This window comes from Cervus elaphus, chromosome 14, assembly GCF_910594005.1.
Source record: "Cervus elaphus chromosome 14, mCerEla1.1, whole genome shotgun sequence".
Taxonomy (NCBI): Eukaryota; Metazoa; Chordata; class Mammalia; order Artiodactyla; family Cervidae; genus Cervus; species Cervus elaphus.
This window is the reverse complement of record NC_057828.1, coordinates 47,616,880-47,644,593: the sequence shown is the minus strand read 5'-3', so window position 1 is coordinate 47,644,593 and position 27,714 is coordinate 47,616,880. Positions and strand designations below refer to the sequence as shown.

Here is a 27,714-nt window from a genome sequence, read left to right as displayed (position 1 = left end):
GTCTGTTGTTCCATGTCCAGTTCTAACTGTTGCCTCCTGACCTGCATACAGGTTTCTCAAGAGGCAGGTCAGGTGGTCTGGTGTTCCCATCGCTTTCAGAATTTTCCACACTTTATTGTGATCCACACAGTCAAAGGCTTTGGCATAGTCAAGAAAGCAGAAATAGAGGTTTTTCTGGAACTCTCTTGCTTTTTTGATGATACAACGGATGTTGGCAATTTGAGCTCTGGTTCCTCTGCCTTTTCTAAATCCAGCTTGAACATCTGAAAGTTTACAGTTCACGTATTGCTGAAGCATGGCTTGGAGAATTTTGAGCATTACTTTACTAGCATGTGAGATGAGTGCAATTGTGCGGTAGTTTGAGCATTCTTTGGTATTATTGCCTTTCTTTGGGATTGGAATGAAAACTGACCTTTTCCAGGCCCGTGGCCACTGCTGAGTTTTCCAAATTTGCTTACATATTGAGTGCAGCACTTTCACAGCATCATCTTTCAGGATTTGAAATAGCTCAACTGGAATTCCATCACCTCCACTAGCTTTGTTCTTAGTGATGCTTCCTAAGGCCCACTTGACTTCACATTCCAGGATGTCTGGCTCTAGGTGAGTGATCACACCATTGTGATTATCTGGGTCGTGAAGATCTTTTTTGTACAGTTCTTCTGTGTATTCTTGCCACCTCTTCTTAATATCTTCTGCTTCTCTTAGGCCCATACCATTTCTTTATTGAGCCCATCTTTCCATGAAATGTTCCCTTGGTATCTCTAATTTTCTTGAAGAGATCTCTAGTCTTTCCCATTCTATTATTTTCCTCTATTTCTCTGCATTGATAGCTGAGGAAGGCTTTCTTATCTCTCCTTGCTATTCTTTGGAACTCTGCATTCAGATGCTTATATCTTTCCTTTTCTCCTTTGCTTTTTGCTTCTCTTCTTTTCACAGCTATCTGTAAGGCCTCCTCAGACAGCCGTTTTGCCTTTTTGCGTTTGTTTTTCTTGGGGATGATTTTGCTCCCTGTCTCCTGTACAATGTCATGAACCTCCACCCATAGTTCATCAGGCACTTTGTCTATCAGATCTAGTCTGTTAAATCTATTTCTCACTTCCACTGTATAATCATAAGGGATTTGATTTAGGTCATACCTAAATGGTCTAGTGGTTTTCCCCACTTTCTTCCTTTTAAGTCTGAATTTGGCAATAAGGAGTTCATGATCTGAGCCACAGCCAGCTTCCGGTTTTGTTTTTTTCTGACTGTATAGAACTTCTCCATTTTTCGCTGCAAAGAATATAATCAATCTGATTTCCGTGTTGGCCATCCGGTGATGTCCATGTGTAGAGTCTTCTCTTGTGTTGTTGGAAGAGGGTGTTTGCTATGACCAGTGCGTTCTCTTGACAGAACTCTTTTAGCCTTTGCCCTGCTTCATTCTGTACTCCAAGGCCAAATTGGCCTATTACCCTAGGTGTTTCTTGACTTCCTACTTCTGCATTCCAGTCCCCTGTAACGAAAAGGACATCTTTTTTGGGTGTTAGTTCTAAAAGGTCTTGTAGGTCTTCATAGAACTGTTCAACATCATCTTCTTTAGCATCAATGGTCAGGGCATAGACTTGGATTACCATGATACTGAATGGTTTGCCTTGGAAGTGAACAGAGATCATTCTGTCGTTTTTGAGATTCCATCCAAGTACTGCATTTTGGACTCTTTTGTTGACTATGATGGCCACTCCATTTCTTCTAAGGGAGTAGATATAATGCCCACAGTAGTAGATATAATGGTCATCTGAGTTAAATTCACCCATTCCAGTCCATCTTAGTTTGCTGATTTCTAGAATGTCGACATTCACTCTTGCCACCTCCTGTTTGACCACTTCCAATTTGCCTTGATTCATGGACCTAACATTCCAGGTTCCTATGCAATATTGCTCTTTACAGCATCAGACCTTGCTTCTATCACCAGTCACAAGCACAACTGGGTGTCGTTTTTGCTTTGGCTCCATCTCTTCATTCTTTCTGGAGTTATTTCTCCACTGATCTTCAGTAGCATATTGGGCACCTACCTTCCTGGGGAGTTCATCGTTCAGTGTCCTATCTTTTTGCCTTTTCATACTGTTCATGGGGTTCTCAAGGCAAGAATACTGAAGTGGTTTGCCATTCCCTTCTCCAGTGGACCACATTTTGCAACCTCTAAGTATAATGAAACATTTCCATCCTGAATTCTAAATTATTCTGGGTTTCATTGTTGGATTAGTTGGGATGAATAAACTATTCAATGTACACAGACTTGCTCTGTATTTAACTTGAGTAGGTATTACTTTTTAAAAATTTATTTATTGTTTTGGGCTGCGCTGGGTCTCTGTTGCCGTGAGGGCTTCCTATGGTTGTGCCAAGCGGGCCTCCTCTCTAGTTGCTGTGCGAGGGCTTCTCATTCTGGTGGCTTCTCTTGCTACAGAGCACAGGCTCTCGGTGAACGGGCTTCAGTAGTTGTAGCACATGGGCTAGGTCTCAAGGGAGGGTTCAGTAGTTATGGCTCCTGGGTTTAGTTGCTCCGAAGCATGTGGGCTGTTCCTGGACCAGAGGTTAAACCCATGTCCCCTGAACTATAAGGCAAATTCGCAACCACTGGGCCACCAGAGAATCCCATAGGTTTTACCTTTTGACCTAATTAAAATGTAGTTAATAATGAAAATTATTAGATTTGGCTACTCAAAGGCCTGCCCTTTAGGTGAGATTTCTGTCGTATCATGTAGAGTTTGTTGCCTTTTTAATATGTTAGGTGGATAATTAATTAGATATTTGTCTCTAAAACGAGTCTTTCTCTTCTTCACAGACCCTCGAATCCCAGCAGATAAACGAATTTTTACCACAACACATACTCCTGGTTGTGTTTTTCTTGAAATAGATGAAAGGTAAGTACTTCTTTAAGCCTAAAAGAAATTTGTTTTGGAAAATAAATTAAAATATTTAAAACTTTATGTTTAATATACATCTACATAATGACATCTACCCATTTGCCCATTTGATGTTTGTCAGTTTGAATTTCGTATTGTCTAAAATTTTAATGTATCTTGCTTGTTATACTTCTAAGATTTACAAGTTATCATATTTGATTTTAAAGCTTTAGGTAAGTCAGAAATTATTTTTATGTACTGCCCAAGAGGACAGTGAACCTTGGACACATTGTATATCAGTGTTAGTCCTCCAGTCGTGTCCAACTCTTTGCAATCTCATGGACTATATATAGCCCACCAGGCTCCTCTGTCCATGAGATTCTCCAGGCAAGAATATTGGAATGAGTAGCCATTCCCTTCTCCTGGGGATCTTCTCGACCCAGGGATCCGAGCTGTGTCTCCTGCATTGTATTTACCATCTGCGGCCCCAGGGAAGCCCACATGGTATATAATTATGGTCAAAATGAGCCCTAGACTCTGGCCTCTGAGCCTTGTGCACATATATTGCTTGCTGTAGGCAAGTGCTTCCCAGTTTATGATGAATTTTTATTAGTCTGAAGTGAAGGGGGAAAGGAGCAAGAAAAATAAGGCAGGTTTCTTTTTTTGTAAAGCTAAGTTTATTTAATTTAAAGAATTGTTACTTGTTTTGAACGTATGTCCTATCTACTTTTTTTAGTTATTAAAATAGTCTTTGTTATTTAACAGGTAGTGATAGTAGATAATCATCATTGTTTATTGTTGTTTTTTTATACCTTTATTTGGGAAAATGAAACATTGTTATCCTCTGATCATATCCTTCATCTTCCCCCACACTTGTGCAAAAATTTTACTTTGTGAAATCTGAAAATCTGAGAACTAATACATCAATCCTATTATAGGTGAGCATAAAGCAAAAATGTAAAAAAACCTGACACAGTTATGATAGGTATTAATTTTGGTTTTTAAAATTTTTTAACATCTAGGAAATTCCCTGGCGATCCAGTGGTTAGGACTCGGCATTTCCACTGCTGAGAGCCTGGATTCAATCTCTGATCAGGAAACTAAGATCCCACAAACTGTGCATTGAGGCCAAAAAAAAGAAAGCTTTAAAAAAAGTTGTTTTAACATCTGGAAATGGATTTATTACCCATTTATTACCATTTAGTTATCATGAAACTAAACAGTAATCGGAGAAGGCAATGGCAACCCACTCCAGTACTCTTGGCTGGAAAATCCCATGGGCAGAGGAGCCTGGTGGGCTGCAGTCCATGGGGTCGCTAAGAGTTGGACACAACTGAGCGACTTCACTTTCACTTTTCACTTCCATGCATTGGAGAAGGAAATGGCAGCCCACTCCAGTGTTCTTGCCTGGGGAATCCCAGGGATGGGGGAGCCTGGTGGGCTGCCGTCTATGGGGTCGCACAGAGTCAGACACGACTGAAGCAGACTTGGCAGCAGCAGCAGCAGCAAACAGTAATAGTGAGTTACTTTGTATAATTTAATCTGTACAAGGTAAGAAAATTTAGCTAAAGATATTCTGAAAATAGCTTAAGTTTACTGCATTAGAAAGTATGGTTAGGAATCCAGGCTTGCACTGTAGGGGGTGTGGATTCAGTCCCTGGTTGAGAAACTTAAGATACTGAATATCATGAGGGTGTGACAAAAAATAACAAAGATTGTATATACATGAGCTTCCTGGTGGCTCAGACAGTAAAGCATCTGCCTGCAATGCCAAAGACCTGGGTTTGATCCTTGGGTCAGGAAGATCCCCTGGAGAAGGAAATGGCAACCTACTCCCATGGAAAATGAAAATGGAAGGAGGGAAATGGAAAATCCCATCGACAGAGGAGCCTGGCAGGCTATAGTCCATGGGGTTGCAAAGAGTTGGACACGACTGAGCGACTTCGCTTTCTTTCTTTCTTTCTTTCTTATATATACATGAGAAAAAGAAAGTATTTGTGAATTTATACACATAGAAAATGTTTACAGAGTCAGTTTTTTCCTAAATCATCTTGAATGTCTGGTCATTAGAATTTTCTTATGAGCATTTATCCTACAAATGTCTTTGTGACTGGTCCTCTTTTTGATACTACTGTTTGGGAGACACTGTTTTTGTATACTTTTAAATACTCTGTATAAATTTATAGCCTGCTTTCTTCATTTAACATGATAAGCATTTCTCTATGTTATAATATGATCTTTGTAGACTTTTTAAAAGGCAGTGCAATTGAGGGCCTCAAGAGACCTCTGAAAAAGTGAAAAATGTTAGTTGCTCAGTCATGTCTGACTCTTTGTGACCCCATGGATTGTAGCCCACCACTTCTCTGTCCATGGGAATTCTCCAGGCAAGAATATCAGAATGGGTTGCCATTCCCTTCTTCAGGGGATCTTCCCAACCCAGGGATCAAACCCAGTTCTGCTGCATTGCAGACGGGTTCTTTACCATCTGAGCCACCAGGGAAGCCCTCTGAGACCTCTATGGAACTTGTGAAAAGTATAGACTCCTAGTCTCACCCCAGAAACGCTGATTTAGGAAGCAGTGAGCCTGCAAATCTGGCTTTTGGAAGTTTGGTAGGTGATTTTGAAGCAACACCTCCGGTGACCAACGCTTCTTAGATTGTGTTAACCCTTTCTGCACAGTATAGGCACTCAGGTTGCTTGCAGCTTTTATAAATGCTGTACTGAACATCTCTGCATACCTTTTCTTCGTATTTAGAGTTTATCTGAAAAGTACTGTTGAAAGTGCGTAAGGTACAACAGTCACTTGCTGCGAGTGACACGCTGCCTGTGCTGTGTCTGTGCTCAGGGCCGTGCCTTTCCTGGGTTACCTGCCTCAGGACCTGATCGGGACATCCATCCTAGCGTACCTGCACCCGGGAGATCGCTCTCTGATGCTTGCCGTGCACCAAAAAGGTAAGCACCTGCTTCTTTACAGGAGGACATTTTTTTTTTTCCCCACTGATCTTCTTAAATTTTTTGTTTCATTTCTCACTAGAGCTTCTCTCAAGCACCAATATCATTAGAAGTGCTCAGTCACTCCGTCCTGTGCAGCTGCCTGGACTGTAGCCCACCCCCATGGAATTTTCCAGGCAGGAATGCTGGAGTGGGTTGCCATTTCCTCCCCCAGGGGATCTTCCCGACCCAGGAATCGAACCCATCTCTTGTGCATTGGCAAGCAGTGCCACTAGTGCCACAAGTGCCACCTGGGAAGCCCCTTAATCATCAGAGTGTTGCCTTTAATCAAGAAAACAGTGTGCTGAAACTATTGAAACAATATTTTTTTCTATTTTGATATTTTAAAACATTTACAAATAAGTGCCTTAAGAGAGGCATTTGTAACAAACATTCATGTTAAATAACTTCTGTCTTATTGTTTTATGTAGTCTTGAAGTATGCCGGCCATCCTCCCTTTGAACACCTGCCCATTAGATTTTGTTCTCAAAATGGGGATTACATCATACTGGACTCCAGTTGGTCCAGCTTCGTGAACCCATGGAGCCGGAAGGTTTCTTTCATCATCGGTCGCCATAAAGTTCGAACGTAAGTCAATCAGTTTTCATATTTTCTAAAAAATGTTTTTTCAAATAACATTCTCAGGCCTGTTGACTCCCCTTTGAATCAGTTGACACATGAACTCAACAAAGAGCAGGTTTTTGACAGTTTCTGGAAGACAGTTTGGCCTTTAAATATTAAGAGCTTTGTAATAGTTCTACTTCCTTGGCCTAGTAACTCTATTATGGGAGTATTCTAAAGAAGTAAGTCTAAATACAGAGAGCTTTGTAAAGAAAAGACAGATTCTGCAATGTTATTTAATTGTAATAGCTTGTTATTGTTGTTGTTCAATGGCTAAGTCATGTCCGACGCTTCTTGATCCCATGGACGCACACCAGGCTTTCCTGTCCTTCACTGTCTCCTGGAGTTTACTCAAACTCTTGTCCACTGAGTTGATGATGCTGTCTAATCATCTCATCCTCTGCTTTCCCCTTCTCTTTCAGTGTTTCCTAGCATCAGCATCTTTTCCAGTGAGTCAGCTCTTTGCATCAGGTGGCCAAAGTACTGGAGCCTCAGCTTCAGCATCACTCCTTCCAATGAATATTCAGGGTTGATTTCCTTTAGGATTGACTAATAATAGCTTAAATGTCATCATTAAGAAGTTCTGAAATATTTCTTTGACATGTTATTATATTGATCCAATGAAAATTTTTATAGAAAGTATGTATCATGGGAAATTGACATATTAGATGATGGGAAAAGCAGCCTGCAGAATTTTTATACAGCCTAATTATGTTTAAAACAAACACTATGAAATAGGAAAAATAAGATTAGAAAGAAATAAAATGTAAATTTTGATTATGTTTGGATAGTGGATTTGGAGTAAGCAGGTTTTTCCCCCTTTTTTTCCTTTTCTCAATTTTTTCATTCTCTTTAGTGAGCATATAAGAATTTTTTTCTCTTTTTTCTATTTTTTCTCTTTTCTTCTACTGTCAAATTCCACTTATTTGTCTCAATTTTGTTACGTCTTTATTTTTTAAAAATAGATTCTTTCGTATTTATTTGCCTGCCAGCACGGCTAATTCACGCCTGCTTGATTACTGTTTCTTGTCCGTGTAACAACCTTACAAATCGATCCCAAGCAACCTGGACCATTGTTCTTACAGTCTGATATCCTGTTGGTCCCTGGGCTTTGTGGTCCATATAAAATTGACCTATAGGTTTCTCAGCCAGCCCATAAGTTTCCCTTTGATGTCTGTTTCTATTAGGAATGGGAATTATACCTAACTCTTCAGTATTAAATTGAATAAAGTGGGGAAAACCACTAGACCATTCAGGTATGACCTAAATCAAATCCCTTATGATTGTACAGTGGAGGTGAGAAATAGATTTAACAGACTAGATCTGATAGACAGAGTGCTGGAGAACTATGGACCAAGGTTCATGACATTGTACAGGAGACAGGGATCAAGACCATCCCCAAAAAAGAAATGCAAAAAGGTAAAATGGCTGTCTGAGGAGGCCTTACAGATAGCTGTGAAAAGAAGAGTAGTGAAAAGCAAAGGAGAAAAGGAAAGATATAAGCATCTGAATGCAGAGTTCCAAAAAATAGCAAGGAGAGATAAGAAAGCCTTCCTCAGCTATCAATGCAGAGAAATAGAGGAAAACAATAGAATGGAAAAGACTAGAGATCTCTTCAAGAAAATTAGAGATACCAAGGGAACATTTCATGCAAAGATGGGCTCAATAAAGAAATGGTATGGACCTAAGAGAAGCAGAAGATATTAAGAAGAGGTGGCAAGAATACACAGAAGAACTGTACAAAAAAGATCTTCACGACCCAGATAATCACAATGGTGTGATCACTCACCTAGAGCCAGACATTCTGGAATGTGAAGTCAAGTGGGCCTTAGGAAGCATCACTAAGAACAAAGCTAGTGGAGGTGATGGAATTCCAGTTGAGCTATTTCAAATCCTGAAAGATGATGCTGTGAAAGTGCTGCACTCAATATGTAAGCAATATGTCAGTTTTTTGAAAACTCAGCAGTGGCCACGGGCCTGGAAAAGGTCAGTTTTCATTCCAATCCCAAAGAAAGGCAATCCCAAAGAATGCCCAAACTATCGCACAGTTGCACTCATCTCACATGCTAGTAAAGTAATGCTCAAAATTCTCCCAGCCAGGCTTCAGCAATACGTGAACCGTGAACTTCCAGATGTTCAAGCTGGATTTAGAAAAGGCAGAGGAACCAGAGCTCAAATTGCCAACATCCGCTGTATCATCAGAGAAGCAAGAGAGTTCCAGAAAAACATCTATTTCTGCCTTCTTGACTATGCCAAAGCCTTTGACTGTGTTTACCACAATAAAGTGTGGAAAATTCTGAAAGCGATGGGAACACCAGACCACCTGACCTGCCTCTTGAGAAACCTGTATGCAGGTCAGGAAACAACAGTTAGAACTGGACATGGAACAACAGACTGGTTCCAAATAGGAAAAGGAGTCAAGGCTGTGTATTATCACCCTGCTTATTTAACTTATATGCACAGTACATCATGAGAAACGCTGGGCCGGGTGAAGCCCAAGCTGGAATCAAGATTGCCAGGAGAAATATCAATAACCTCAGATATGCAGATGACACCACCCTTATGGCAGAAAGTGAAGAAGAACTAAAGAGCCTCTTGATGAAAGTGAAAGAGGAGAGTGAAAAAGTTGGCTTAAAGCTCAACATTCAGAAAACGAAGATCATGGCATCCTGTCCCATCACTTCATGGGAAATAGATGGGGAAACAGTGGAAACAGTGGCTGACTTTATTTTGGGGGGCTCCGAAATCACTGCAGATGGTGATTGCAGCCGTGAAATTAAAAGATGCTTACTCCTTGAAAGGAAAGTTATGACTGATCTAGATAGCATATTAAAAAGCAGAGACATTACTTTGCCAACAAAGGTCCGTCTGGTCAAGGCTATGGTTTTTCCAGTAGTCATGTATGGATATGAGAGTTGGACGGTGAAGAAAGCTGAGCACCAAAAAATTGATGCTTTTGAACTGTGGTGTTGGAGAAGACTCTTGAGAGTCCCTTGGACTGCAAGAAGATCCAATCAGTCCATGCTAAAGGAGATCAGTCCTGGGTGTTCATTGTAAGGACTGATGTTGAGCCTGAAACTCCAGTACTTTGGCCACCTGATGCGAAGAGCTGACTAATTTGAAAAGACCCTGATGCTGGGAGGGATTGAGGGCAGGAGGAGAAGGGGACGACAGAAGATGAGATGGTTGAGTTGGTGATGCTGTCTAATAATCTCATCCTTTGCTGTCCCCTTCTCCTTTTGCCTTCAATCTTTCCCAGCATCAGCGTCATTTCCAATGTGTTGGCTCTTTGCCTCACATGGCCAAAATATTGGGTTGCTAAGAATTGGACATGACTTAGTGGCTGAACAAGAACAACAGCAGCAGTATAATACCGAAGTTCAGTTCAGTCGCTCAGTCATGTCCGACTCTTTGTGACCCCATGAACCGCAGCACGCCAGGCCTCCCTGTCCCTCACCAACTCCCGGAGTTTACCCAGTCTCATGTCCATTGGGTCAGTGATGCCATCCAATCATCTCATCTCAGTCCAAGGGACTCTCAAGAGTCTTCTCCAACACCACAGTTTGAAAGTGTCAGTTCAAAAACACTCAGCCTTCCTTACGGTCTAACTCTCACATCTGTACATGACCACTGGAAAAACCATAGGTTGATAAATTATCTTTGTATTTTTTAATGCAACTTTGTAGACATAAGCATAAAACTAAGAACAGTAGATCTCCCAGTCACTTATTTTATCCTGTGTTAATATTGTGATGGAGTGATGCTGGGCCGTGGTGAGATAGGCCTCAGGTTGTTCTGACCTGACTGTGCTCTAGGGTTCAGCCTCTCAGCACAGTGAGTCCGCAGCCTTAGTGGAAGTCAGGGCTCCCTGCAGCCCTGACTCATGAGGCTGATTTGAGGTAGAAGACTAATCTGATAATTAAGGTAGCTAATATGATTGCCAAGGAAGAGCTGTTCATGTTGATCAGCCGAATAGGGAAACCTGTTGGGAAATGAAGATAAAATTGGATGGTTGCTTAGAATATAGGAAACCCCACTTCCTCTGATGAGATGTCCATCTTGGTGTCTGTTGACTGGTGTGAGTACCTCCCCATCAGCACCAGAGGAGGGTGCTAGATTTATTCTCCAACTCTCCTTTCCATTCTTTGATTTAAAAGTGTGTGGAATAGGGGCTTTCAATGGCTAATAAGTCAAAAATCTCTCTTGGTATATGTCACATTGCACTTGAAAATATGTGAGTTATTTTCAAATATCTTTTGATACCGATTTCTAGCATAGTTCCACAGTGATAAGAGAAGAGACTCTGTAGGATTTCAGGACCTTTAGACCATGAAATTTTTGCACCTTGTTTTACATCCCTGAATATGTTCCAGTGTCTCCTAGTTTAGACTCTATGTGAGCTTGAATATAATTTGGATCCTATTGTTGTATGAAAATCGTATAAATTAGTTATGTTCAGTTGGTTCACGTGCTTCTCAGGTTTACTATATCCTTTTACTTCTCTGTATATTCATTCTGCTAATTTTTGAGAGTTTGATATTGAGTGTATGTGTGTTAGTCACTGAGTTGTGCCTCTTTGTGACCCCATGGACTATAGGTTTCCAGGCTCCTCAGTCCATGAAACTCTTCAGGCAAGAATATTGGAGTGGGTAGCCATTTCCTTCTCCAGGGGATCTTCCCAACCCAGGAATCGAACCCAGGTTTCCTGCATTGTAGGTGGGTTCTTTACCATCTGAGCCACCAGGGAAACCCTTTGATATTGAAACCCCAACTAAAAATTTTCATTTTCTACTTTAAAAAATAATTTATATATATATATAGTGGGGCTATATGTAACTCTCCTCTATTTTCCAAGTCTTCTGTAAATATCATACTTTCATAATTTTAAAAAAGGAAAGAGAAAAAATTACTTTAAAAATATATATATATGGAGTAGGGACTTCCCTGGTGGTCCAGTGGTTAAAAATTCAAGTTCCATTGCAGGGGGTGCAGGTGTGATCCCCAGTTGGGTAGCTAAGACCCTACATACCTTGAGGCTAAAAAGCCAACACATAAAACAGAAACAATATTGTAACAAATTCAATAAAGACGTTAAAAATGGCCCACATCAAAAAAAAATCTTAAAAATATGTAGAATAAATGGACATATTAGTACTTACAGTGTTTTCAGTGTTTTTTAAAGATTCTACCAATATTTGCGTCTCCACACGCAGGATTATGTGAGGGAAAGCATTTAGAGTCTAGTAGGTATTAACCTCTCACAGAATAATAATTATCTGTTACGTTTGTATAGTTACTTTAATGCATTTATTCCTTCAGTAAGTATTTATGGAGTACCTGCTGAGTCAGGCGTTGTGCTGGACCCTAAGGATGAGGTTGTAAACAGAGCAGACGTTCTCTTTGCCTCCGTGTAGCCCAGCGCGCACGGGAAAAAGAAACGGTGCTGTGACCCATGAGTAGAGTTTTGGAAAGGTGACAGTTGAGTGGGAGGGGGGCTGTGAGAGTGTTCAGTGAGGGACCCTAACCTTAATCTCTCTTCGATATTAAGCAGCTCTCTGGGGAGGAAGGCTAGGTGCCTTCACACATTACCTCTCACATTACAGAAAAAAAAAATCCACATTCGGTGAAACAGAGTCACTTTCTCAGCCATCTCTGAGGGAGGAAGTTGCAAAGAGGAGGCGAAAACCAAGTTTCCTTCCTTAGCCGTCAGCCAATTTCCTGACGAGTACTGCAGCCAACTCTTCATGCTGAGTTGATAGCATTTGTTGAAGGTGCTGTCTCTCTTGCCTCCACGTGAATAATTTTTTTTTGGCCGAGTGATGCAGTTTGTGGTATCTCAGTTCGTCTTAGTTCCTTACATGTGCATGCTCAGTTGTGTCTGGCTCTTGGCGATCCTATGGACTGTAGCCCGCCAGGCTCCTCTGTCCATGGGATTCTCCAGGCAAGAATACTGGAGTGGGTTGCCATTCCCTTCTCCAGGGGATCTTCCCAACCAAGGGATCAAACCTGAATCTCGTGCATCTCCTTCATTGCAGGCAGATTTTTTACCACTGATCCACCAAGGAAGCCTTTGTTCCTTGACCAGGGATTAAACCTGAACCCTTGGCAGTGAAAGTTCTGAGTCCTGATGGCTAGACCACCAGGGAATCCTTTCATGTAAATCCTTTGAGTGATGTAATTGGTGATTAAATGTACAACTCAGTTTTGTAGGAAGGGTCTACACTGGGAATATCCCAGTCTCGTTACATAAAGCCGGACGTCCTATTTTCACTCAGACTTGGACTTGACCAGCAGCGCAGACACCTCTGGATGACACTCAGGCTCATGACACTTGGGACAGGAGGAGGGGAATATTGTGGAGCACTTGGAGTGGCGCTCACATATTGTGAGAGTTTAGAAAATGTGGCTTATTCTTTTCTTTTCCCCCCATTTATTTTTATTAGTTGGAGGCTAATTACTTTACAATATTGTAGTGGTTTTTGCTATACATTGACATGAATCAGCCATGGATTTACATGTGTTCCCCATCCTGAACCCCCCTCCCACCTCCCTCCCCATCCCATCCCTCTGGGTCATCCCAGTGCACCAGGCCTGAGCACTTGTCTCATGCATCCAACCTGGACTGGAGATCTGTTTCACACTTGATAATATACTGACAATGACTCAGGACCCTCTACGCGACAGGAAGTAGCCTTGCTTCACGACGTACATCAAGAATAAGCCACATAGAAAATGTCATTGTCAGTTCCTTTGTTGCTATTCAGCTAGTAGATTTCAGATGCTCTAGAATTTGAATATAAAGAAGGCTGAAGGTTCTGTGACAGCCACATGTTCACCATGAGGATGGGAGCAGAGTCATCTTTATTACATAGCCAAGTGATTAGATACATTAAGCATTGAATGTTGTCTCACAAACTTAAGGTCTTAAAATTTCTTAGAAAAAAAAGTGAAAAGTGAAATTGTTAGTTACTCAGTCGTGTCTGACTCTTTGCAACTCCATGGACTGTAGCCCACCAGGCTCCTCTGGTCAGGGGATTCTCCAGGCAAGAATACTGGAGTGTGTTGCCCTTTCCTCCCCCAAGGGATCTTCCTGACCCAGGGATCAAATCCAGGTCTCTTTCGTTGAAGGCAGATTTTTACTGTCTGAACCACCAAGGAAGCCCTCAGTTTCAGAACCAGTAGGTTACTCAGTTCATGTTAAATTTTGAGACCAGTAGTTGTTGAACATGCTTGAGTAGCTGAGGAGGTTACTTGTCACTGTTTTAAATTTATACAGATAGAGTGCTGAGATGATTATGGGAAGATCAGAGCTATGAAGAGACTAAACTAAAAACTGTTAACATCTCCCTTGTTTCTTAGGATTTTCTCTGCTTCCATAAACAGAATATGAACTTCATATTTTCTGTATTTGGAGTTGAAAAGTTGCTTTGTAAAGACATAGCTTTATTGTTTGAATATTCTATTAAAGATCACTTTAGACTTCATTATGAATGAATCTTAAATTGCTTGACTCAGTCTTTGCCTTGGCATTTTGTAGGAGTCCACTAAACAAGGATGTTTTTGCCACCAGAGTAAAAAAGATGAGCAGTGATGACAAAGACATCACAGAAATACAAGAACAAATTCAGAAACTTCTCTTACAGGTAAAGTGAGAGATTTTTTAAAAAACAAACACAAAATTCTCATAGTTGTGTTTAATTTTAACATTCAGTGTTAGTAAAGTCATTTCACAGAAATAAACTGCAAGCCTTACCCTCTACATTTCAGAAATTTTTGTCTTCCTCTTTTTGTTTTTAAGTTAAATTTCATTAATCTTGTTTTCCTTTATCTGTGTTAAATACACACGACATTTTTGTAAGAACCCTTTTGAGGACAGCGTACTGAGTCACAGGAAGCAATTAGACAAAGAAGTTATTTCTAAATTAGAGAATTCTTGTCTTTCAAATGCTGCCAGTGTTTTAGCTTTGTTATTCTTTGAAATAATTAATTTTAAAGGGGGGGGAGGGGTGGCGGATCTCAGTATCTCTAATCATTATGAGGCAAAAGTATGAAAAAACTATTACCTGTTGAAAACAAGTACCAAAATGATTTCTACTAGAGATTCAATCAATAAACTTGATGAGTATTTACTGATAGTGAAAGAGGAAAGGAGCAGGGTGCCCTGACTGGACTGACTCCATTTTTAAAAGAAAAGGAGCTCCATCTTACAGTCTCGGCGAACTTTTGGACTGTATATCTAGGAGGCCATGAAGATAAAATACCAGCAGCCGAATAGGCCTCCCGGGCGGATAAAAATCAGACCAGGCAGACCCTGTACCTAGACCTCCCAGGGCCAGAAGAAATGCAATGTCCACTATGTAATCAATCACTATCTGTAATCTTAATAATACCTATTGCTGTTGGCTAAGTTGTATGTCCAGATAGCTTTAGAATGTGAATTTATGGCTATAACCTGATTGTATCTTTTAATAACATTGTCCAGAGTGGGTTTTAAAGAATCTGGGCATGTGGGCTTGGGTACCTACACTTTGGATATAAACGGTTGTCACAAAAATCGGTCAGGGTCCCTGGGTCAAGAGGAAACTCTGCCTCGGACCCGCCAATGTAATGAACTGCACTCCACGATTCACGCTGTCCTTCTGAGTGAGTTTGCTCCCCGGAGCGTTTGGCTACAACAGTGGTATCGCTAAAACTGTTGGTCAGTAATTTTCAAAATGTCGTTGATAAAATCTCTGTTATTCAGTTGCTAAGTTGTGTCCGACTCTTTGCAACCCCATGGACTATAGCACACCAGGCTTCCATGTCATTCACTGTCTCCCAGAGTTTTCTCAAACTCATGTCCATTGAGTTGATGAAGCTATCCAGCCATCTCTAGGGTTCATGAAGTATCTGTTAGGTTTGGAGAGATAGTATGGTATATATTGGTATTTTGTTTGTTCTACCTGTTTTAAACTCAGCATCAAGAGCTAGAGTTTATTTTCATGTTTTGTTAAATTTACTAACTACAGTTTTTAAAAAATCGTTGGTCTCTAAATACCCACCTAGACTAGAAAAATAAATTCTGCCCTTGAGAATTACTGAGATGAGAGAGAAATGTCCTCTATGTCAGCATCACCCTTCACACACCGCCCTTAGGATTCCAAAAATTTTCACCTTAATTTAGTGATTACTGCAGGTGAGCTCAAAGGCAGGTAATGCAGATCTCCCCTCTAACTTGCCATGTAACCCATGGCTACATGGGTCCCCCTCTCTCGCAGCCTATTCACGGGAGCATGTCCAGCGGCTACGGGAGCCTGGGGAGCAGCAGGTCACAGGAGCCTCAGGTCAGCCTCGTGTCCTCCAGTGAGTCCAGCAGGCACGGCATGGATGAGGTGCCAAAGGCACCGGTGAGCAGGCACGCATGTGCTTCCAAGCACATGTCCTTTTCTCCATGTATTGTTACCCATGACGTCTTAGCGCCTGTTCTTTACCTTGATGTTTGTGGCTTCTCAATATATGCTCTTAACTTGAAGACCTGATTTGGTCATAGACCTTCTGATCCACTTTGGTTTGGGAAAAATGTCTGTAAAAAGAAAACAGCACCTTTAATAAGGTGTCATTTGGGCTACTTGTATATTTTCTAAAAATTAGCCTGGTGACTTCCCTGGTGGTCCAGTGGTTAAGACTCAGCACTTTCACTGCAGAGGGCATGGGTTCAGTCCCTGGTTTGGGAACTAAGGTCCCACATGCCACAGGGTGCAGCCAAAAGAATAAATAAATAAAATTAAACTAAAATAAAAACTAGCATGTTGTGGACAGGTTGATGCAAAGCCTTGTCGGCACCCGTGTGCTGTGGCTCAGTGGAAGAATGAACTGATGCTGTTATGGTGATTTCAGTCATTCTGTCCTCAGAGAACCAAAGGTTACATGTATTTGGTTTATGTATCTCTTGATGCACATTGTTATAATCTTTGAAACGTTGTTCATCACTCTTTTCCCTAAGTTGACTTTGCAGCAGATCTGTGCCAGTGTGAACAAGATCAAGAATCTAGGTCAGCAGCTCTGCATCAAGTCGAGGCCCAAGTCAGCAAACAGGCCCGTGTCGGGAGCCCGCTCAGGACGGCCTGGGGGTGAGTCATCAGGGCAGCTCTCCGCTCTCAAGAAGCCAGGACCCCTGGGTGTCGCTATTCAGGTTTACATACCCAGATGACAGAAGTAACAGTAACCATAATAATGACAGCAGCAGCAGATACTATCCTGAAAGCTACATGGTGTTAGAATGTAGTCACAGAAATACTTCTACTAAAGAACTGATGTTTCTGCTAATTCCAGCTAATTTGTTGATTTCCTCTATATGTTGTTGAGTCTCTAAGTCACATCTGACTCTTTGTGGCCTCATGGACTGGTGATGCCACCCAACCATCTTGTCTTCTCTCATCCTCTTCTTCCCCTGCCATCAATCTTTACCAGTATCAGGGTCTTTTCCAGTGAGTTGTCTCTTTAACCAGGTGTCCAAAGTACTGGAGCTTCAGCTTCAACATCAGTCCTTACAGTGAATACTCGGGGTTGATTTCCTTTAAGATTAACTGGTTTGATCTCCTTGCAGTCCAAGGGACTCTCCAGCACCACAGTTCCTCTGTATGAGCAATTTATAAACAAAACTTGTTAATTGTAGAATGCATTTCAGATAATCAAATATTATTAGAATGATAATCCCTTCCTGTCATTTCAAACAAATGGAGAATGTCAGCGACCTAAATTGAACGGAAAACTTGGTCTTTTTCTTGCTTATATGCTTTTCTTTTCTCAATACGAGGTAAGGAACATTTCAGAATTGGATCAGTCATGATAGTTGACATTATTTTGAGAAGTTAGTCTGTATGCATTATAGGCCCACTGGAGAAGGGAATGGCAAACCACTTCAGTATTCTTGCCTTGAGAACCCCATGAACAGTATGAAAAGGCAAAAAGATCGGACACTGAAAGATGAACTCCCCAGAAAGGTAGGTGCCCAATATGCTACTGGAGAACAGTGGTGAAATAACTCCAGAAAGAATGAAGAGATGGAGCCAAAGCAAAAACAGCACCCAGTTGTGCTTGTGACTGGTGATAGAAGCAAGGTCCAATGCTGTAATATTGCATAGGAATCTGGAATGTTAGGTCCATGAATCAAGGCAAATTGGAAGTGGTCAAACAGGAGATGGCAAGAGTGAATGTTGACATTCTAGAAATCAGCAAACTAAGATGGACTGGAATGGGTGAATTTAACTCAGATGACCATTATATCTATTACTGTGGGCAGGAATCCCTTAGAAGAAATGGAGTGGCCATCATAGTCAACAAAAGAGTCCAAAATGCAGTACTTGGATGGAATCTCAAAAACGACAGAATGATCTCTGTTCACTTCCAAGGCAAACCATTCAGTATCATGGTAATCCAAGTCTGTGCCCTGACCATTGATGCTGAAGAAGCTGAAGTTGAACGTTTCTATGAAGACCTACAAGACTTTTTAGAACTAACACCCAAAAAAGATGTCCTTTTCATTATAGGGGACTGGAATGCAAAAGTAGGAAGTCAGGAAACACCTAGGGTAACAGGCAAATTTGGCCTTGGAGTACAGAATGAAGCAGGGCAAAGGCTGATAGAGTTTTGCCAAGAGAATGCACTGGTCATAGCAAACACCCTCTTCCAGCAACACAGGAGAAGACTCTACACATGGACATCATCAGATGGCCAACACCGAAATCAGATTGATTATATTCTTTGCAGCCAAAGGTGGAGAAACTCTATGCAGTCAGCAGAAATAAGACTGGGAGCTGACTGTGGCTCAGCTCATGAACTCCTTATTGCCAAATTCAGACTTAAATTGAAGAAAGTGGGGGAAACCACTAGACCATTTAGGTATGACCTAAATCAAATCCCTTATGATTATAGAGTGGAAGTGAGAAATAGATTTAACAGACTAGATCTGATAGAGTGCCTGATGAACTATGGACGGAGGTTCGTGATATTGTACAGGAGACAGGGAGCAAGATCATCCCCAAGAAAAACAAATGCAAAAAGGCAAAATGGCTGTCTGAGGAGGCCTTACAAATAGCTGTGAAAAGAAGAGAAGCAGAAAAACAAAGGAGAAAGGGAAAGATATAAGCATCTGAATGCAGAGGTCCAAAGAAAAGCAAGGAGAGATAAGAAAGCCTTCCTCAGCGATCAATGCAAAGAAATAGAGGAAAACAATAGAATGGAAAAGACTAGAGACATCTTCAAGAAAATTAGAGATACCAAGGGAACATTTCACGCTAAAGATGGGCTCAATAAAGGACAGAAATGGTATGGACCTAACAGAAGCAGAAGATATTAAGAAGACATGGCAAGAATACACAGAAGAACTGTACAAAAAAGATCTTCGTGACCCAGATAACCGTGATGGTATGATCACTCACCTAGAGCCAGACATTCTGGAATGTGAAGTCAAGTGGGCCTTAGGAAGCATCACTACGAACAAACCTAGTGGAAATGATGAAACTCCACTTGAGCTATTTAAAATCCTAAAAGATGAAGCTGTGAAAGTGCTGCACTCAATATGTCAGCAAATTTGGAAAACTCAGCAGTGGCCACGGGCCTGGAAAAGGTCAGTTTTCATTCCAATCCCAAAGAAAGGCAATACGAAAGAATGCTCAAACTACTGCACAACTACACTCATCTCACATGCTAGTAAAGTAATGCTCAAAATTCTCCAAGCCATGCTTCAGCAATACGTGAACCATGAACTTCCAGATGTTCAAGCTGATTTTAGAAAAGGCAGAGGAACCTGAGATCAAATTGCCAACATCTGCTGGCTCATCGAAAAAGCAAGAGTTCCAGAAAAACCTCTATTTCTGCTTTCTTGACTATGCCAAAGCCTTTGACTGTGTGGATCACAAGAAAGTGTGGAAAATTCTGAAAGTCAGTCCACCTGACCTGCCTCTTAAGAAATCTGTATGCATGTCAGGAAGCAACAGTTAGAACTGGACATGGAACAACAGACTGGTTCCAAATAGGAAAAGGAGTATGTCAAGGCTGTATATTGTCACCCTGCTTATTTAACTTATATGCAGAGTATATCATGAGAAATGCTGGGCTGGGTGAAGCACAAGCTGGAATCAAGATTGCCAGGAGAAATATCGATAACCTCAGATATGCAGATGACACTACCTTTATAGCAGAAAGTCAAGAGGAACTAAAGAGCCTCTTGATGAAAGTGAAAGAGGAGAGTGGAAAAGTTGGCTTAAAGCTCAACATTCAGAAAACGAAGATCATGGCATCCTGTCCCATCACTTCATGGCAAATAGATGGGGAAACAGTGGCTGACTTTATTTTGGGGGGCTCCGAAATCACTGCAGATGGTGATTACAGCCATGAAATTAAAAGATGCTTATTCCATGGAAGGAAAGTTATGACCAACCTAGACAGCATATTAAAAAGCAGAGACATTACTTTGTCAACAGAGGTATGTCTAGTCAGTTCAGTTCGGTTCAGTCACTCAGTCGTGTCTGACTCTTTGTGATCTCATGAATCGCAGCACACCAGGCCTCCCTGTCCATCACCAGCTCCCCGAGTTTACTCAAACTCATGCCCATTGAGTTGGTGATGCCATCCAGCCATCTCATCCTCTGTTGTCCCCTTCTCCTCCTGCCTCTAATCCCTCCCAGCATCAGGGTCTTTTCCAGGGAGTCAACTCTTCACATGAGGTGGCCAAAGTACTGGAGTTTCAGCTTCAGCATCAGTCCTTCCAATGAACACCAAGGACTGATCTCCTTTAGGATGGACTGGTTGGATCTCCTTGCAGTCCAAGGGACTCTCAAGAGTCTTCGCCAACACCACAGTTCAAAAGCATCAATTTTTCGGTGCTCAGCTTTCTTCACAATCCAACTCTCATATCCATACATGACCACTGGAAAAACCACAGCCTTGACCAGACGGTCCTTTGTTGGCAAAGCCGTCTAGTCAAGGCTATGGTTTTCCAGTAGTCATGTATGGATGTGAAAGTTGGAGTATAAAGAAATCTTAGTCCCAAAGAATTGATGCTTTTTAACTGTGGTGTTGGAGAAGACTCTTGAGAGTCCCTTGGACTGCAAGGAGATCCAACCAGTCCATCCTAAAGGAGATCAGTCCTGCGTGTTCATTAGTAGGACTGATGTTGAAGCTGAGACTCCGATACTTTGGCCCTCTGATGTGAAGAGCTGACTCATTGGAAAAGACCCTGATGCTGGGCAAGATTGAGGGCAGGAGGAGAAGGGGACGACAGAGGATGAGATGGTTGGATGGCTTCACCAATCAATGGACATGAGTTTGGGTGAACTCTGGGAGTTAGTGATGGACAGGGAGGCCTGGCATGCTGCGGTTCATGGGATCACAGAGATTTGGACATGACTGAGCGACTGAACTGAAATTGATATATCTGTATCTTCACACACACACACACACACACACATGAGCTTACCTGGTGGCTCAGATGGTAAAGAATCTGGGATACCTGGATTTGACCCTGGGTTGGAAAGATCCCCTGGAGAAGGGAACAGCTACCCACTCCAGTATTCTGGCCTGGAGAATTCCATGGACGGAAGAGCCTGTCAGGCTACAGTCCATGTGGTCGCAAAAAGTCAGATACAACTGAGTGACTTTCACTTCACTTCACTTCACTTCACTTCACATATGTATAAGTTTCATAACTTCTTAACTTATGTTAAGTTTTCTCTTTTAATTTCTTTTAATTTTTCTCCCCAAATATTAATATAATGTTGGAAGCTATTGTAGATTTTGGTCACCTAAATGTAATTGATGATCTCTACCATTGTCAAATGGGTGTTTTACACAGTAGGGTGAAATTTCTGATCTAAAGTCAGTAATAATATAGTAGCTGTGTTTTTTTGGGACTTGACATGATTTCCACGGCAAAATATCAAACTGTGGCTCCTACAGGTGGTATCACTGAGAGTCCATAGGATGTCCTCTGGATACGGAAAGTCCTGTACTTTAGGTTTTTGTACTTTTTCTTCACCTTGACAGAAGGTTTCATGTTCTGTTTGTTTCTTTTGCTGTAGATGTAAGGGCACAAGATAGAAATGACAACTTTTTTTGTCGCTTGACACCGTCAGATCTCCTCCACAGAAGGATTTATCTTAAATACCTTTCTTGGTCTTCATCATTATCCCATGTCCTGGTAGAGAAAATTCTTTGGGGGAGATTTTAAATCTAAAATCCCTAAATGTTTTCTTCATTGTCTGATCCAGTCAGTGCTACCTGCTGCTGCCTTGACCTCTGATCTCATGTTCATGGGATTTTTGTGTCCTGACCTCTGGAATTTCTTCTCAGAGTAGAAATTCTTTCTAAGCTCCTGTTTTATCCAGTTTCTTATTATCTACCATTGGTCTGGCAATACCACCAGTACTGTTGTTTGAAGCTATATATCTAAGCAGAAATCAGTACTTCGTTCACCATCTTCTAGAATTTAAGCTATAGCTAACTCTGTGTACTTATGCTGCTTTTAGAAACTTATATTTTCTAACATGTGTTATATTTAGTGAGCACACATGGGATGTGACTGGGGGAAAATCTGTTGCCATTTGGACTAACCTCGGAGAACTGATATTACTTGGGCATCTTGATTTTATTAACCTTTTAAGACCTACAAGTTTAAAGACCTAGTAAAAAAAAAATCTTTATTACTCAAGAGAACAGAGATACAACTTAAAGATGGAAAATGTTATAATTTAAGTATAGAAATTGAGTAGAGACATACACCAGTGAAAAGGAAAATACTAAGTGGTTGTTGTATAAATGTTTTATATACAGGGTGCTACAGCACACAAGAGCACAGGGTTGTAAGTATACATGTTTACCCTTCTTATAAAGGCAGGTCATGTTTTAGAAAAGAATAAGAAAGAATAATAGGGCATCCAGGTGGCACAATGGTAAAGAATCCATTTGCCCATGCAGGAGACACAAGAGACATGTGTTCAATCCCTGGGAGAAGGAAGGTCCCCTGGGGAAGGAAATGGCAATCCACCCTACCATTCTTGCCTGGGAAACCGCATGGACAGGTGAGCCTGGCAGGCTACAGTCCATGGGGTCGCAAAGAGTCAGACACAACTGAGCACTCACACACGCTTAAGAAGGGAAACTTTTAAGTGTATTATGGCAGGACAAGGAACAACAGAGACATGTACAGTCCCTTCATCATCTGTTCATACTGATTGATAACCTGCTGCCAGAGAAGTAATTGGGGAAATTAGGGAAAATTGAATGTTCCGCTGCAAGGGTAACACAAAGCCCAGGTGGAAGATGACTCATGAACTGAACTAATTCATTCCAAACTTAACAAGGAAAAAGCCCAGACAGGCATTAAGTTCATGATCTTTCTTGAACCTGAACCCATCAGAGTGCTGAGGGTACAGGACAGCCAGCAGGCCTATAATCTGAGGAGAGGCACATGCTTACATGAAGTGAAGTAAGTGCTGCATCCTGTAACTGACTGAATCTTGTCACCTGCAAGAGACGGACCTTCTCTGAGGCACAGTGCAAAGGGCAGCCCAGAACCTGAAAGTGGGGCAGACGTTGGAAAAGAAGAGCTCTCAGGAGACCAGCCCCCACCTGGAGCAGGGTGACACTGGGGGGAGCCGAAAGCTATCACACACTGAGTGACATCATAGCAACAGTAGGCTTTTAGCCTGGCCTAGAGCTTAATTAGATCGACTCTGATGTACTGGAAGGGAAGCCATGCCCAGTCCTTGCTGTCTGATATAATATGTTCAGTTCTCAGCAAATTATGAAACATACAAAAAGCAAGGGAAAAAACCTCCTAAGAGACAAAACTGTCATCGGAACAAGAGTCAGGCAGGACACAGACATTGGGAATAACTGAATAATGAATACAGTCTCCAAAGGATAAGGTAGGCAACATGCAAAGCCACATAAGGAATCACAGCATAGAGAGGCGACATAAAAGAAAGAATCAGTGCAAATGCTAGCAACGCTGGAGGTGAGTGAATGCCATTGATGGGTACTCAACTAAGAAGAGAATCAATGAACTTGAAGGTGGATGAATAAAAATGACACAAGCTGAAACAGAAAGAGAACAGGACATACAGGGTAGAATATCTTAAGAATTTAGGTGTACTTCCTTGGCTGCCCAGTGGTTGAGATGCCATGACTCTGGTGCACCGGGTGTGGGTTCAATCCCTGATTGAGGAACTAAGATCCTGCATGCCATGTGGCTCAGCTGGAAAAAAAAAAAAAGAATTTGAGGACAGGATTAAATGGTCTAGTAGGAGTAATTGGAATCCCAGAAAGAATAGTTGAAATAATGGCTGAGATTTCCCACATTCAAAAAACATCAAGTAGCATAAATACCAAAAAAAAAAAAAAATCACAAAATAAAAATGCTTGGGCATATCAAACTAAAATAAAACCAAGAGAATATATTGAAGGTAACCAAAAGAAGAAAGATTATAAATAGAGAAAGAAGGATAATAATAAGAATTACAGTATACATTTCTTCAGAAACCATGAATATTAAAAAGACAGTAAAATCTTCAAAGGAGAAAACCATAAATGCAGAATTATACACCTAGTGGGAACTATCTTTCGGAAATGTAGATATAAAGATTTTTCTCAAAAAAAAGCTACGGGAATTTACTGCCAGCAGTAAATTTGTTCTTTTACAAATCCTAAAGGAATTTGTAAAGGTAGAAGGAATATGATGCTAGACATAAAACTTGAATCTACACAAACCAATGAAGAGCACTGGAAATGGAATAAATTAAGATGAAATACCAAGGGCTTCCCTGGTAGCTCAAATGGCTAAGAATCTGCCTGCGATGCAGGAGACCCAGGTTCAATCCCTGTGTCAGGATGATCCCCTGGAGAAGGGAATGGCTGCCCACTCTAGCATTTTTGCCTGGAGAAGTCCATGGACGGAGGAGCCTGGCTGGTTACAGTCCATAGGGTCACAAAGAGTCAGATATGACTGAGTGACTAATACTTATGCACTTAAGATAAAATACATTTTATTTTTTTAGTTACTCTAAAAGATAACTGACTAAAACAAAAAGAATATTTTGCATTTATAATGTGTGTAAAAAATACTGCAAAGAACAGGAGCTAGGTATTGGGAATATATTGTTGTAAAATTCCTTCCAGATTTTATTATTTGGAGTATATTGATGAGATAGAAACTGACTTCTTACAATATGTATGTAAACTTCAGGATAATTATTAGTAAAAACTTTTAAAGAAGTATAAATAATGTCAGTAGACTTGGTAAAATGTAATTTAAAACACTTAACCAAGTGAGACCAAAAAGGAAGAAAAAAGAAACAAACCAAAAAACCCAGATGGAACAAATGGAAAACAACTAGCAAGAGGTATGGCAAAAACCATCACAATATTGTAATTATCCTCCAGCTAAAATTTTTAAAAAGGGGTACATTTTAATCCAACAGCATTGATCACATCAAATGTGAATGATCTCAATATACCAGTGAAAAGACAAATTGTCAAATTGGATGGAAAAGCAAGATGCAACTGTATATTGTAAACAAAACCTATTTTGAATATTAAAAGCATAGGATAAAAGTAAAAGGTTAGAAAAGATGTGCCATGCTAACAGGAGTCAAAAGAAAACTGGAAAGCCCTGTACTAAGTAGGTCAGACACAGTAACAAGCCTTTAGAACAAGGCTTTCAGAGCGATATTGCATAAAGACTAAGGGATTGATTCTCTGAGAACATAAAACAAGCCTGTTGATGCAGCTAACACCAGAGCTTCAAAATATGTAATATGAAGCAAAAATTGATAAAACCTTCAAGGAGAAATAAACAAATCCACAGCTATAGTTGGAGACCACAGCATATCGAAACCACAATGAAATGTCACCTCACACCCGTCAGAATGGCCACCATCAAAAGGACAAGAAATAATAAGTGTTGGTGAGGACCTGGAAGAAAGGGAACCCCATTATGCTATTGATGGGAATGTAAATTGGTGCAGCCACTGTGGAAAAAAGTATGGCGTTTCCTCAAAAAATTAAAAATGAAACTACCATATAATCCAGCAGTCTCATTTATGAGTATTTATCTAAAGAAAACGAAAAACTAATTTAAAAAGATACATGCATCACTATGTTCATTGCAGAATTATTTCCAATAACCAAGACATTGAAACAACCAAAGTGTGCATCCGTGGATGAATGGATAAAGGAACTGGTATAAATAGAGAATGGAATACTATTTAGCCATAAAAAGAATGAAATTCTTCCCTTGTGACAGCAAAAGGACTTTAGGAGAACTGTGCTGTGTGAAATAAGAAAGACACATGGCATATGGTTTCACTTATATGTGGAATCTAGAAATAAACAACAGCAAAAAAGCTCACAGATACAGAGAATAAATTGGTGGTTGGATAAGGCTCCTCTGTTGGCTGCTGCTTCTCTACAGAAGGTTCTTCTGTGCTCCAGCCTGTGGTCTTTTTTTCTCTCTCTACACCTCTGCTATCCGATTTGGTAACCACTAGCCACATTTTGCAATTTTAATACAAATAAATTACAAATAAATAAAACGTAAAATGTAGTTCCTCTTTTGCTGTAACCACACTTCAAGTGCTTGGTTGCTGGATGTGGTATTAGTGGCTACCAGGTTGGACAGTATAGATAAAAGACAATTCTTCATCATAGAATGTTCTGTTGAATACCAATTCAGCACAGGCAGTGCCATGCACTTTCTGTCACCACACATAAGAACGCACTGTGTCTGTCACCCCCTGCTTAGTGATACCAGGATCCATCAGTTGTACATGCAGTAACATTGTAAAAGTCCCCATCAGCCTTTCATCTTTCACCTGTTTGTTCCTTGATAATCTTTGCCTGAAACATTTGTTTCACTCCTTTTTAAAAAGGTACATATGCAATTGTTCATGTAATTGTTCTGTGTGGTATCTTTCTATATCTGCTTATTTAGATCTGAGCTCATTTTTAATAGCTGTATAATATTGAGCATGTCTATTCTAAAGTACCATATATCTATCCTAAAATATCATGATTTAATTTTGCTAAATAAGTACATATTCTCAAGAATATATTTTTAATTGGACATCCTTTCATTCTATTTCAGATGAGCAGAAGACCTGCTCTTCCTTCCAGACAGTGAAAAATAATAGCATATACACTGAGCCCTGTGAGGATTTGAGAAAGGATCAGCATAGCCCATCCTATCAGCAGATAAACTGTATTGATAGTGTTATCAGGTATGAGACACAAATTTTGATAACATGTTAGTTTTTCCAGAAGTGTGTGTTGTCACTATGGAGCCTTTGTATCATTTTTAATAGCTGTTGTCTTGATTTTTCACCAGCTTATTGTCTTGATTTTTCACTATATATCAGTAGATACATGCTACCTACAATTCATAATAAATTGAACAGTTCAGGGGATCCTGAAAGTTAGAAGATGCTTCCCTTCTTTGAATATAGTTGAGAAGACAAGACCTGTGCTCATAAGAATTAAGTTGTATCGCTTCTCAGCCTTTTGGCTAAGATCAAGTGTAGTATCTGTTCTTATCAGTTTAATATCTGATACGTCCTCTATCCGAGGACAATATATTAAATGGATTTTTGGAGCTGGGAGTTGGAATAGGAGCTTGCTCCGTCCACTCCACGCATCGACCTGGTATTGCAGTACTTCCAGGAACGGTGCACCCCCCTTGGGGGAAACAAAAAAAAAAAACAAACAAACAAAAAAAAGAATTAAGTTGTGAAAATCAGTACAAGATCATAGTAAGGGAATATATAAGAATCCCTTGATGGGGGCCCAGATGGTCAGGGAAGACTTCACCCAAGAAGACAATGAAATACCCCAAACAGAAATGGCATAAGGAAAGCAGAGAGGTGAGAGGTGACCACGTTTGAGGCAGGTAGGAATACATGGCCGAATTATTAATATACAGGTACCTGAAGAGCTACCACATCCCAGCTTTGAAGAGGAAGTGTATCTCCTCTGCAAATACAACTTCCTCATCCTCAGAAGAGGACAGACAAAGCCACAGAGCAGATGACGTCCAGGCACTGCAAGGTGAGAGGGGTGTCTTCCATAGTTAGATCAAGAGAGCCACCCCTCTCTGTTTCTCTTTTGTCTTTTTTTTTTTTTTAAGCATTTTAAATAATTTATTTGTTTTATTACTTTAGAGTGCACTGTGTCTTCATTGTACATGCGGGCT

The 27,714-nt window shown here is 40.7% G+C and overlaps 1 protein-coding gene and 1 non-coding gene across 18 annotated transcripts in view; both read left to right on the top strand.

Moving 5' to 3' along the window:
* The window catches only part of PER3 (period circadian regulator 3), a 71,231-nt gene that overhangs the window by 18,128 nt on the left and 25,389 nt on the right, over positions 1-27,714 (top strand). For 16 of the 17 annotated variants that reach the window (XR_006344840.1, XR_006344841.1, XR_006344839.1 and 13 more), the window contains 8 exons: positions 2,819-2,897; positions 5,725-5,831; positions 6,302-6,458; positions 14,029-14,134; positions 15,749-15,877; positions 16,474-16,600; positions 26,614-26,746; positions 27,445-27,569. Coding sequence is in view for 14 of the 17 variants with exons in the window: in XM_043923095.1 (XP_043779030.1) it covers positions 2,819-2,897; positions 5,725-5,831; positions 6,302-6,458; positions 14,029-14,134; positions 15,749-15,877; positions 16,474-16,600; positions 26,614-26,746; positions 27,445-27,569 (963 nt within the window). In the remaining 3 variants the exon portion in view is untranslated. The remainder of the gene's footprint in view (positions 1-2,818; positions 2,898-5,724; positions 5,832-6,301; positions 6,459-14,028; positions 14,135-15,748; positions 15,878-16,473; positions 16,601-26,613; positions 26,747-27,444; positions 27,570-27,714) is intronic. The other variant, XM_043923099.1, reaches the window with a different exon arrangement.
* Positions 27,011-27,201, top strand: LOC122708413. Its single transcript, XR_006345191.1, has one exon. It is a non-coding gene; the product is annotated as a U2 spliceosomal RNA (small nuclear RNA).